Source organism: Oncorhynchus clarkii, chromosome 10, assembly GCF_045791955.1.
Source record: "Oncorhynchus clarkii lewisi isolate Uvic-CL-2024 chromosome 10, UVic_Ocla_1.0, whole genome shotgun sequence".
NCBI classification, from domain to species: Eukaryota; Metazoa; Chordata; class Actinopteri; order Salmoniformes; family Salmonidae; genus Oncorhynchus; species Oncorhynchus clarkii.
The window spans coordinates 76,881,107-76,895,198 of NC_092156.1; the positions used below are offsets into that span (position 1 = coordinate 76,881,107).

The 14,092-nt window shown below is 40.8% G+C and overlaps 1 protein-coding gene across 2 annotated transcripts in view; it reads left to right on the plus strand.

The window, feature by feature from the left end:
- LOC139419151 (sister chromatid cohesion protein PDS5 homolog A-like) overlaps positions 1-14,092 on the plus strand; it is an 86,499-nt gene that overhangs the window by 69,777 nt on the left and 2,630 nt on the right. For both annotated transcript variants that reach the window (XM_071169125.1, XM_071169126.1), the window contains exons 28-32: positions 4,700-4,819; positions 7,058-7,120; positions 10,388-10,524; positions 11,302-11,386; positions 12,878-13,107. In XM_071169125.1, the coding sequence (XP_071025226.1) occupies positions 4,700-4,819; positions 7,058-7,120; positions 10,388-10,524; positions 11,302-11,386; positions 12,878-13,107 (635 nt within the window). The remainder of the gene's footprint in view (positions 1-4,699; positions 4,820-7,057; positions 7,121-10,387; positions 10,525-11,301; positions 11,387-12,877; positions 13,108-14,092) is intronic.

The window sequence follows — 14,092 nt, forward strand, 5'->3', positions numbered from 1 at the left end:
GTATGTTAACTGACTAGAGACCCATTCAGCCAGTATGTTAACTGACTATAGACCCATTCAGCCAGTATGTTAACTGACTATAGACCCATTCAGCCAGTATGTTAACTGACTAGAGACACATTCAGCCAGTATGTTAACTGACTAGAGACCCATTCAGCCAGTATGTTAACTGACTATAGACCCATTCAGCCAGTATGTTAACTGACTATAGACCCATTCAGCCAGTATGTTAACTGACTATAGACCCATTCAGCCAGTATGTTAACTGACTATAGACCCATTCAGCCAGTATGTTAACTGACTATAGACCCATTCAGCCAGTATGTTAACTGACTATAGACCCATTCAGCCAGTATGTTAACTGACTATAGACCCATTCAGCCAGTATGTTAACTGACTATAGACCCATTCAGCCAGTATGTTAACTGACTATAGACCCATTCAGCCAGTATGTTAACTGACTATAGACCCATTCAGCCAGTATGTTAACTGACTATAGACCCATTCAGCCAGTATGTTAACTGACTATAGACCCACTCAGCCAGTATGTTAACTGACTATAGACCCATTCAGCCAGTATGTTAACTGACTATAGACCCATTCAGCCAGTATGTTAACTGACTATAGACCCATTCAGCCAGTATGTTAACTGACTATAGACCCATTCAGCCAGTATGTTAACTGACTATAGACCCATTCAGCCAGTATGTTAACTGACTATAGACCCATTCAGCCAGTATGTTAACTGACTAGAGACCCATTCAGCCAGTATGTTAACTGACTAGAGACCCATTCAGCCAGTATGTTAACTGACTAGAGACCCATTCAGCCAGTATGTTAACTGACTATAGACCCATTCAGCCAGTATGTTAACTGACTATAGACCCATTCAGCCAGTATGTTAACTGACTAGAGACCCATTCAGCCAGTATGTTAACTGACTATAGACCCATTCAGCCAGTATGTTAACTGACTATAGACCCATTCAGCCAGTATGTTAACTGACTAGAGACCCATTCAGCCAGTATGTTAACTGACTATAGACCCATTCAGCCAGTATGTTAACTGACTATAGACCCATTCAGCCAGTATGTTAACTGACTAGAGACCCATTCAGCCAGTATGTTAACTGACTATAGACCCATTCAGCCAGTATGTTGACTATAGACCCATTCAGCCAGTATGTTAACTGACTATAGACCCATTCAGCCAGTATGTTAACTGACTATAGACCCATTCAGCCAGTATGTTAACTGACTATAGACCCATTCAGCCAGTATGTTGACTATAGACCCATTCAGCCAGTATGTTAACTGACTATAGACCCATTCAGCCAGTATGTTAACTGACTATAGACCCATTCAGCCAGTATGTTAACTGACTATAGACCCATTCAGCCAGTATGTTAACTGACTATAGACCCATTCAGCCAGTATGTTAACTGACTATAGACCCACTCAGCCAGTATGTTAACTGACTATGGACCCATTCAGCCAGTATGTTAACTGACTATAGACCCATTCAGCCAGTATGTTAACTGACTATAGACCCATTCAGCCAGTATGTTAACTGACTATAGACCCATTCAGCCAGTATGTTAACTGACTATAGACCCATTCAGCCAGTATGTTAACTGACTATAGACCCATTCAGCCAGTATGTTAACTGACTAGAGACCCATTCAGCCAGTATGTTAACTGACTATAGACCCATTCAGCCAGTATGTTAACTGACTATAGACCCATTCAGCCAGTATGTTAACTGACTATAGACCCATTCAGCCAGTATGTTAACTGACTATAGACCCATTCAGCCAGTATGTTAACTGACTATAGACCCATTCAGCCAGTATGTTAACTGACTATAGACCCACTCAGCCAGTATGTTAACTGACTATAGACCCATTCAGGCAGTATGTTAACTGACTATAGACCCATTCAGCCAGTATGTTAACTGACTATAGACCCATTCAGCCAGTATGTTAACTGACTATAGACCCATTCAGCCAGTATGTTAACTGACTATAGACCCATTCAGCCAGTATGTTAACTGACTATAGACCCATTCAGCCAGTATGTTAACTATAGACCCATTCAGCCAGTATGTTAACTGACTATAGACCCATTCAGCCAGTATGTTAACTGACTATAGACCCATTCAGCCAGTATGTTAACTGACTATAGACCCATTCAGCCAGTATGTTAACTGACTAGAGACCCATTCAGCCAGTATGTTAACTGACTATAGACCCATTCAGGCAGTATGTTAACTGACTATAGACCCATTCAGCCAGTATGTTAACTGACTAGAGACCCATTCAGCCAGTATGTTAACTGACTATAGACCCATTCAGCCAGTATGTTAACTGACTATAGACCCATTCAGCCAGTATGTTAACTGACTAGAGACCCATTCAGCCAGTATGTTAACTGACTATAGACCCATTCAGCCAGTATGTTAACTGACTATAGACCCATTCAGCCAGTATGTTAACTGACTATAGACCCATTCAGCCAGTATGTTAACTGACTATAGACCCATTCAGCCAGTATGTTAACTGACTATAGACCCATTCAGCCAGTATGTTAACTGACTATAGACCCATTCAGCCAGTATGTTAACTGACTATAGACCCATTCAGCCAGTATGTTAACTGACTATAGACCCATTCAGCCAGTATGTTAACTGACTATAGACCCATTCAGCCAGTATGTTAACTGACTATAGACCCATTCAGCCAGTATGTTAACTGACTATAGACCCATTCAGCCAGTATGTTAACTGACTAGAGACCCATTCAGCCAGTATGTTAACTGACTAGAGACCCATTCAGCCAGTATGTTAACTGACTATAGACCCATTCAGCCAGTATGTTAACTGACTATAGACCCATTCAGCCAGTATGTTAACTGACTATAGACCCATTCAGCCAGTATGTTAACTGACTATAGACCCATTCAGCCAGTATGTTAACTGACTATAGACCCATTCAGCCAGTATGTTAACTGACTATAGACCCATTCAGCCAGTATGTTAACTGACTGTAGACCCATTCAGCCAGTATGTTAACTGACTATAGACCCATTCAGCCAGTATGTTAACTGACTATAGACCCATTCAGCCAGTATGTTAACTGACTAGAGACCCATTCAGCCAGTATGTTAACTGACTATAGACCCCCCATTCAGCCAGTATGTTAACTGACTATAGACCCATTCAGCCAGTATGTTAACTGACTATAGACCCATTCAGCCAGTATGTTAACTGACTATAGACCCATTCAGCCAGTATGTTAACTGACTAGAGACCCATTCAGCCAGTATGTTAACTGACTATAGACCCATTCAGCCAGTATGTTAACTGACTAGAGACCCATTCAGCCAGTATGTTAACTGACTATAGACCCATTCAGCCAGTATGTTAACTGACTATAGACCCATTCAGCCAGTATGTTAACTGACTATAGACCCATTCAGCCAGTATGTTAACTGACTATAGACCCATTCAGCCAGTATGTTAACTGACTATAGACCCATTCAGCCAGTATGTTAACTGACTATAGACCCATTCAGCCAGTATGTTAACTGACTATAGACCCATTCAGCCAGTATGTTAACTGACTATAGACCCATTCAGCCAGTATGTTAACTGACTATAGACCCATTCAGCCAGTATGTTAACTGACTATAGACCCATTCAGCCAGTATGTTAACTGACTATAGACCCATTCAGCCAGTATGTTAACTGACTATAGACCCATTCAGCCAGTATGTTAACTGACTATAGACCCATTCAGCCAGTATGTTAACTGACTATAGACCCATTCAGCCAGTATGTTAACTGACTATAGACCCCCCATTCAGCCAGTATGTTAACTGACTATAGACCCCCCATTCAGCCAGTATGTTAACTGACTATAGACCCCCCATTCAGCCAGTATGTTAACTGACTATAGACCCATTCAGCCAGTATGTTAACTGACTATAGACCCATTCAGCCAGTATGTTAACTGACTATAGACCCATTCAGCCAGTATGTTAACTGACTAGAGACCCATTCAGCCAGTATGTTAACTGACTATAGACCCATTCAGCCAGTATGTTAACTGACTATAGACCCATTCAGCCAGTATGTTAACTGACTATAGACCCATTCAGCCAGTATGTTAACTGACTATAGACCCATTCAGCCAGTATGTTAACTGACTATAGACCCATTCAGCCAGTATGTTAACTGACTAGAGACCCATTCAGCCAGTATGTTAACTGACTATAGACCCATTCAGCCAGTATGTTAACTGACTATAGACCCATTCAGCCAGTATGTTAACTGACTAGAGACCCATTCAGCCAGTATGTTCACTGACTATAGACCCATTCAGCCAGTATGTTAACTGACTATAGACCCATTCAGCCAGTATGTTAACTGACTATAGACCCATTCAGCCAGTATGTTAACTGACTATAGACCCATTCAGCCAGTATGTTAACTGACTATAGACCCATTCAGCCAGTATGTTAACTGACTAGAGACCCATTCAGCCAGTATGTTCACTGACTATAGACCCATTCAGCCAGTATGTTAACTGACTATAGACCCATTCAGCCAGTATGTTAACTGACTATAGACCCATTCAGCCAGTATGTTAACTGACTATAGACCCATTCAGCCAGTATTTTGTGCTTTGTCGTGGTTACAGAAGCTGTACATCGTGTGTGACGTGGCCTTGTTCGTGATCGTTAACAAGTCGACCGCCTGTCATCTGGAGTCTCCTAAAGACCCCGTCCTGCCCTCCAAGTTCTACACTCCTCCTGACAAGGTACACACACACACACACACACACACACACACACACACACACACACACACACACCATACACACACACGCACACACCACACACACACACACACCATACACACACACACACACACACACACACACACACACACACACACACACACACACCATACACACACCATACACACACACACACACACACACACACACCATACACACACACACACACACACCATACACACACGCACACACACACCATACACACACGCACACACACGCACACACATGCACACGCACACACACTATATACACGCACACACACTATATACACACACACACACTATATACACACACACACACACACACACACGACAAGGTGTCATGCAAAAGTTTGCGTAAATAAGTTGTCTCCCTCCAGGACTTGATCAATGATAAGGAGTATTTAATAAGTATTTAATAAGTTGTCTCCCTCCAGGACCTGATCAATGATAAGGAGTATTTAATAAGTTGTCTCCCTCCAGGACCTGATCAATGATAAGGAGTATTTAATAAGTTGTCTCCTTCCAGGACCTGATCAATGATAAGGAGTATTTAATAAGTATTTAATAAGTTGTCTCCCTCCAGGACTTGATCAATGATAAGGAGTATTTAATAAGTATTTAATAAGTTGTCTCCCTCCAGGACCTGATCAATGATAAGGAGTATTTAATAAGTTGTCTCCCTCCAGGACCTGATCAATGATAAGGAGTTTTTAATAAGTTGTCTCCCTGCAGGACCTGATCAATGATAAGGAGTATTTAATAAGTTGTCTCCCTCCAGGACCTGATCAATGATAAGGAGTATTTAATAAGTATTTAATAAGTTGTCTCCCTCCAGGACTTGATCAATGATAAGGAGTATTTAATAAGTATTTAATAAGTTGTCTCCCTCCAGGACCTGATCAATGATAAGGAGTATTTAATAAGTATTTAATAAGTTGTCTCCCTCCAGGACCTGATCAATGATAAGGAGTATTTAATAAGTTGTCTCCCTCCAGGACCTGATCAATGATAAGGAGTATTTAATAAGTATTTAATAAGTTGTCTCCCTGCAGGACCTGATCAATGATAAGGAGTATTTAATAAGGTGTCTCCCTCCAGGACCTGATCAATGATAAGGAGTATTTAATAAGTTGTCTCCCTCCAGGACCTGATCAATGATAAGGAGTATTTAATAAGTATTTAATAAGGTGTCTCCCTCCAGGACCTGATCAATGATAAGGAGTATTTAATAAGTTGTCTCCCTCCAGGACCTGATCAATGATAAGGAGTATTTAATAAGTATTTAATAAGTTGTCTCCCTCCAGGACCTGATCAATGATAAGGAGTATTTAATAAGTATTTAATAAGTTGTCTCCCTCCAGGACCTGATCAATGATAAGGAGTATTTAATAAGTTGTCTCCCTCCAGGACTTGATCAATGATAAGGAGTATTTAATAAGTATTTAATAAGTTGTCTCCCTCCAGGACTTGATCAATGATAAGGAGTATTTAATAAGTATTTAATAAGTTGTCTCCCTCCAGGACCTGATCAATGATAAGGAGTATTTAATAAGTATTTAATAAGTTGTCTCCCTCCAGGACCTGATCAATGATAAGGAGTATTTAATAAGTATTTAATAAGTTGTCTCCCTCCAGGACCTGATCAATGATAAGGAGTATTTAATAAGTTGTCTCCCTCCAGGACCTGATCAATGATAAGGAGTATTTAATAAGTATTTAATAAGTTGTCTCCCTGCAGGACCTGATCAATGATAAGGAGTATTTAATAAGTATTTAATAAGTTGTCTCCCTCCAGGACCTGATCAATGATAAGGAGTATTTAATAAGTATTTAATAAGTTGTCTCCCTCCAGGACCTGATCAATGATAAGGAGTATTTAATAAGTATTTAATAAGTTGTCTCCCTCCAGGACCTGATCAATGGTAAGGAGTATTTAATAAGTTGTCTCCCTCCAGGACCTGATCAATGATAAGGAGTATTTAATAAGTTGTCTCCCTCCAGGACTTGATCAATGATAAGGAGTATTTAATAAGTATTTAATAAGTTGTCTCCCTGCAGGACCTGATCAATGATAAGGAGTATTTAATAAGTTGTCTCCCTCCAGGACCTGATCAATGATAAGGAGTATTTAATAAGTATTTAATAAGTTGTCTCTCTCCAGGACTTGATCAATGATAAGGAGTATTTAATAAGTATTTAATAAGTTGTCTCCCTCCAGGACCTGATCAATGATAAAGAGTATTTATCATCAGAGGCCAGAACGGTGCTGCTGACGGGAAAGGTAAGGACCTCCTTACCTGTTATAGTACCTGTTATAGTACCTGTTATAATACCTGTTATAGTACCTGTTATAGTGTCTGTTATAATACCTGTTATAGTACCTGTTATAATACCTGTTATAATACCTGTTTAATACCTGTTATAGTACCTGTTATAATACCTGTTTAATACCTGTTATAGTACCTGTTATAGTGTCTGTTATAATACCTGTTATAGTACCTGTTATAGTACTTGTTATAGTACTTGTTATAGTACCTGTTATAGTTCCTGTTATAGTACCTGTTATAATACCTGTATATAGTACCTGTTATAGTACCTGTTATAATACCTGTTATAGTACCTGTTATAATACCTGTTATAGTACCTGTTATAATACCTGTTTAATACCTGTTTAATACCTGTTATAGTACCTGTTATAATACCTGTTATAGTACCTGTTATAATACATGTTATAGTACCTGTTATAATACCTGTATAGTACTTGTTATAGTACTTGTTATAGTACCTGTTTAATACCTGTTTAATACCTGTTTAATACCTGTTTAATACCTGTTATAATACCTGTATAGTACTTGTTATTATACCTGTTATAGTACCTGTTATAGTACCTGTTATAGTACCTGTTCTATGTACCTGTATAATATCTAGATTATATCTTAATAACCTGTACCTGTATAATATCTAGATTCAATCTTATTAACCTGTACCTGTTATATGTACCTGTATAATATCTAGATTAAATCTTTAACAACCTGTACCTGTTCAATATCTAGATTATATCTTATTAACCTGTACCTGTTCTATGTACCTGTATAATATCTATATTATATCTTAATAACCTGTACCTGTTCAATATCTAGATTATATCTTATTAACCTGTTCTATGTACCTGTATAATATCTAGATTATATCTTAATAACCTGTTCTATGTACCTGTATAATATCTAGATGATATCTTAATAACCTGTTCTATGTACCTGTATAATATCTAGATTATATCTTTATTAACCTTTACCTGTATAATATCTAGATTATATCTTAATAACCTGTACCTGTATAATATCTAGATTATATCTTTAATAACCTGTTTTATGTACCTGTATAATATCTAGATGATATCTTAATAACCTGTTCTATGTACCTGTATAATATCTAGATTATATCTTAATAACCTGTTCTATGTACCTGTATAATATCTAGATGATATCTTTAATAACCTGTTCTATGTACCTGTATAATATATAGGTTATATCTTAATAACCTGTACCTGTTCTATGTACCTGTATAATATCTAGATTATATTTTAATAACCTGTACCTGTATAATATCTAGATTATATCTTAATAACCTGTTCTATGTACCTGTATAATATCTAGATGATATCTTTAATAACCTGTACCTGTATTATATCTAGATTATATCTTAATAACCTGTTCTATGTACCTGTATAATATCTAGATTATATCTTAATAACCTATTCTATGTGCTTGTATAATATCTAGATTATATCTTAATAACCTGTTCTATGTACCTGTATAATATCTAGATTATATTTTAATAACCTGTTCTATGTACCTGTATAATATCTAGATGATATCTTTAATAACCTGTTCTATGTACCTGTATAATATATAGGTTATATCTTAATAACCTGTACCTGTTCTATGTACCTGTATAATATCTAGATTATATTTTAATAACCTGTACCTGTTCAATATCTAGATTATATCTTTAATAACCTGTTCTATGTACCTGTATAATATCTAGATTATATCTTAATAACCTGTTCTATGTACCTGTATAATATCTAGATTATATTGTATTAACCTGTACCTGTTCTATGTACCTGTATAATATCTAGATTATATTTTATTAACCTGTACCTGTATAATATCTAGATTATATCTTAATAACCTATTCTATGTACCTGTATAATATCTAGATTATATTTTATTAACCTGTACCTGTTCTATGTACCTATATAATATCTAGATTATATCTTAATAACCTGTTCTATGTACCTGTATAATATCTAGATGATATCTTTAATAACCTGTTCTATGTACCTGTATAATATATAGGTTATATCTTAATAACCTGTACCTGTTCTATGTACCTGTATAATATCTAGATTATATTTTAATAACCTGTACCTGTTCAATATCTAGATTATATCTTTAATAACCTGTTCTATGTACCTGTATAATATCTAGATTATATCTTAATAACCTGTTCTATGTACCTGTATAATATCTAGATTATATTGTATTAACCTGTACCTGTTCTATGTACCTGTATAATATCTAGATTATATTTTATTAACCTGTACCTGTATAATATCTAGATTATATCTTAATAACCTATTCTATGTACCTGTATAATATCTAGATTATATCTTAATAACCTGTTCTATGTACCTGTATAATATCTAGATTATATCTTAATAACCTGTTCTATGTACCTGTATAATATCTAGATTATATCTTTAATAACCTGTTCTATGTACCTGTATAATATCTAGATTATATCTTAATAACCTGTGCCTGTATAATATCTAGATTATATCTTAATAACCTGTTCTATGTACCTGTATAATATCTAGATTAAATCTTAATAACATGTACATGTTCTATGCCCTCTCTCTCTCTGTCACTCTGTCTCTCTCTCTCTCTCTCTCTCTCTCTCTCTCTTTGCCCCATCTCTCTCTCCTCTCTCTCTCCCCCCTCTCTCCCTCTCCCCCCTCTCTCTCTCTCCCTCCCCCCTCTCCCCCCTCTCCTCTCCCCCTCTCCCCCCTCTCTTCCTCCCCCCTCCTCTTCCCCCTCTCTTCCTCCCCCCCTCCTCTTCTCCCCCTCTTCTCCCCCCTCCTCTCCCCCCTCCTCTCCCCCCTCCTCTCTCCCCTCCTCTCCCCCCTTTTCTCTCCCCTCCTCTTCCCCCCTCCTCTCCCCCCCCCTCTCTCTCCCCCTCTCTCTCCCCCTCTCTCTCCCCCCTCTCTCCCCCCTCCTCTCTCCCCTCCTCTTCCCCCCTCCTCTTCCCCCCTCCTCTCTCCCCCCTCCTCTCTCCCCCCTCCTCTCTCCCCCTCTCTCTCTCCCCCCCTCCTCTCTCCCCCTCCCCCCTCTCTCCCCCCCTCCTCTCTCCCCCTCCCCCCCCCCTCTCCCCCTCTCTCCCCCCTCTCTCTCTCTCTCTCTCTCCCCCTCTCTCTCTCTCTCTCCCCCCTCCTCTCTCCCCTCTCTCCTCCCTCTCTCCCCCCCCCCCCCCCTCATCTCCCCAGCCAAAGCCATCTCCTGTCTTGTCTACAGTGAATAAGACTCTGACAGTGCCAGGTAGGAGAGTCTACAACAAGACCACCGGCTCAGACAGCAACACCAGTACCCACTCCCAGCCCAGCTCTCCTGTTACCAAGACCAGGTAACACACCTTCAGACCGCTATGCACTGTCTGATTTAGGAGAGATGAAGAGGAGAGGCCATGTACTGTCTGATTTAGGAGAGATGAAGAGGAGAGGCCATGTACTGTCTGATTTAGGAGAGATGAAGAGGAGAGGCATGTACTGTCTGATTTAGGAAAAGGCCATGTACTGTCTGATTTAGGAGAGATGAAGAGGAGAGGCCATGTACTGTCTGATTTAGGAGAGATGAAGAGGAGAGGCCATGTACTGTCTGGTTTAGGAGAGATGAAGAGGAGAGGCCATGTACTGTCTGATTTAGGAGAGATGAAGAGGAGAGGCCATGTACTGTCTGATTTAGGAGAGATGAAGAGGAGAGGCCATGTACTGTCTGATTGAGGAGAGATGAAGAGGAGAGGCCATGTACTGTCTGATTGAGGAGAGATGAAGAGGAGAGGCATGTACTGTCTGATTTAGGAAAAGGCCATGTACTGTCTGATTTAGGAGAGATGAAGAGGAGAGGCATGTACTGTCTGATTTAGGAGAGATGAAGAGGAGAGGCATGTACTGTCTGCGGGCTAGAGGCCATGTTCCTCCTACGGGCTAGTCCTCCTCCTGCGGGCTAGGCCTCCTCCTCCTGCGGGCTAGGCCTCCTCCTCCTGCGGGCTAGGCTTCCTAGAAGAAGCATGACACTATAATAATAAAATAAAACATTTTTACACCTGAACACACACCATTAATATAGACATACGCCTAAACTCACACTTCCTGTTGATGTCAATCCCCTTCCTGTCCTGTAGGGATGTTGTGACGGAGTCGTCAGAGGGCGGGGCGAGAGAGAATGAAGAGAACCCTGTTATCACCAAGACGGACGACGGGAAGAAGGTGAGAGAGAAAGGTCTTTGATTCCTCCTGACCTAAACTGACCCCTCAGACCCCCTAAACTGACCCCCTCAGACCACCTAAACGGACCTCTCAGACCACCTAAACTGACCTCTCAGACCACCTAAACTGACCCCTCAGACCACCTAAACTGACCTCTCAGACCACCTAAACTGACCTCTCAGACCACCTAAACTGACCCCACAGACCACCTAAACTGACCCCTCAGACCTAAACTGACCCCTCAGACCACCTATGTTCACCTCGTCATGTTAGTTCAATTAACCCTGTGAAACCTCATCATATTAGTTAATTTAACCCTGTGAAACCTCGTCATATTAGTTCATTTAACTCTGTGAAACCTCATCATGTTAGTTCATTTAACTCTGTGAAACCTCGTCATATTAGTTCATTTAACCCTGTGAAACCTCGTCATATTAGTTCATTTAACCCTGTGTAACCTCGTCGTATTAGTTTATTTAACTCTGTGAAACCTCATATTAGTTTATTTAACCCTGTGAAACCTCGTCATATTAGTTCATTTAACCCTGTGAAACCTCATATTAGTTTATTTAACCCTGTGAAACCTCATATTAGTTCATTTAACCCTGTGAAACCTTGTCATATTAGTTCATTTAACTCTGTGAAACCTCGTCATATTAGTTTATTTAACCCTGTGAAACCTCGTCATATTAGTTCATTTAACCCTGTGAAACCTCGTCATATTAGTTTATTTAACCCTGTGAAACCTCGTCATATTAGTTCATTTAACCCTGTGAAACCTCGTCATGTTAGAGTTCATTAACCCTGTGAAACTTCATATTAGTTCATTTAACCCTGTGAAACCTCGTCATATTAGTTCATTTAATCCTGTGAAACCTCATATTAGTTCATTTAACTCTGTGAAACCTCGTCATATTAGTTCATTTAACTCTGTGAAACCTCATCATATTAGTTCATTTAACTCTGTGAAACCTCATCATGTTAGTTCATTTAACTCTGTGAAACCTCATCATGTTAGTTCATTTAACCCTGTGAAACCTCGTCATATTAGTTCATTTAACCCTGTGAAACCTCGTCATATTAGTTCATTTAACCCTGTGAAACTTCATATTAGTTCATTTAACTCTGTGAAACCTCATCATATTAGTTCATTTAACCCTGTGAAACCTCGTCATGTTTGTTCATTTAACCCTGTGAAACCTCGTCATGTTAGTTCATTTAACTCTGTGAAACCTCATTAGTTCATTTAACCCTGTGAAACCTCGTCATATTAGTTCATTTAACCCTGTGAAACCTCGTCATATTAGTTCATTTAACCCTGTGAAACCTCGTCAAAATTAGTTTATTTAACCCTGTGAAACCTCGTCGTATTAGTTCATTTACCCCTGTGAAACCTCGTCAAAATTAGTTTATTTAACCCTGTGAAACCTCATATTTTTTCCTTCTCTAATTGTATATTTTTAACACTTCACATCCTCTCCTCTCTCTCAGGAGGACACAGTGACCTCTGACCTCACCACAGGTGCGTCAACCATCCCCAAACCTCGCCGCGGACGCCCCCCCAAGGCCACACCCTCCCCTCTGGCCAATGAGAAGGAAGGAGGGGCAGGCAAAGGCAGGAAGAGGGCGGCACCTGCCCAGGACTCCGCCCCCTCGGGGGAGCCAAACTCCATCAAGATCCCTAAAGCTGAGGATGTGACGCAGATCCTAGACCTGCAGAGGTGAGGAGAGACAGATCCTAGACCTGGTGAGGGGAGACAGATCCTAGACCTGGTGAGAAGAGACAGATCCTAGACCTGGTGAGGAGAGCCAGATCCTAGACCTGGTGAGGTGAGGGGAGCCAGATCCTAGACCTGGTAAGGGGAGGAGAGACAGATCCTAGACCTGGTGAGGGGAGGAGAGACAGATCCTAGACCTGGTGAGGTGAGGAGAGACAGATCCTAGACCTGGTAAGGGGAGGAGAGACAGATCCTAGACCTGGTGAGGTGAGACAGATCCTAGACCTGGTGAGGTGAAGGGAGCCAGATCCTAGACCTGGTGAGGTGAGGGGAGCCAGATCCTAGACCTGGTAAGGGGAGGAGAGACAGATCATAGAGCTGGTGAGGGGAGGAGAGACAGATCCTAGACCTGGTGAGGTGAGGAGAGACAGATCCTAGACCTGGTGAGGTAAGGGGAGACAGATCCTAGACCTGGTGAGGTGAGGGGAGCCAGATCCTAGACCTGGTAAGGGGAGGAGAGACAGATCCTAGACCTGGTGAGGTGAGGGGAGACAGATCCTAGACCTGGTGAGGTGAGGGGAGACAGATCCTAGACCTGGTGAGGTGAGGGGAGACAGATCCTAGACCTGGTGAGGTGAGGGGAGCCAGATCCTAGACCGGGTAAAGGAAGGAGAGACAGATCCTAGACCTGGTGAGGTGAGGAGAGACAGATCCTAGACCTGGTGAGGTGAGGGGAGCCAGATCCTAGACCTGGTAAGGGGAGGAGAGACAGATCCTAGACCTGGTGAGGGGAGGAGAGACAGATCCTAGACCTGGTGAGGTGAGGAGAGACAGATCCTAGACCTGGTGAGGTGAGGGGAGCCAGATCCTAGACCTGGTGAGGGGAGGAGAGACCGATCCTAGACCTGGTGAGGGGAGGAGAGACAGATCCTAGACCTGGTGAGGGGAGGAGAGACCGATCCTAGACCTGGTGAGGGGAGGAGAGACA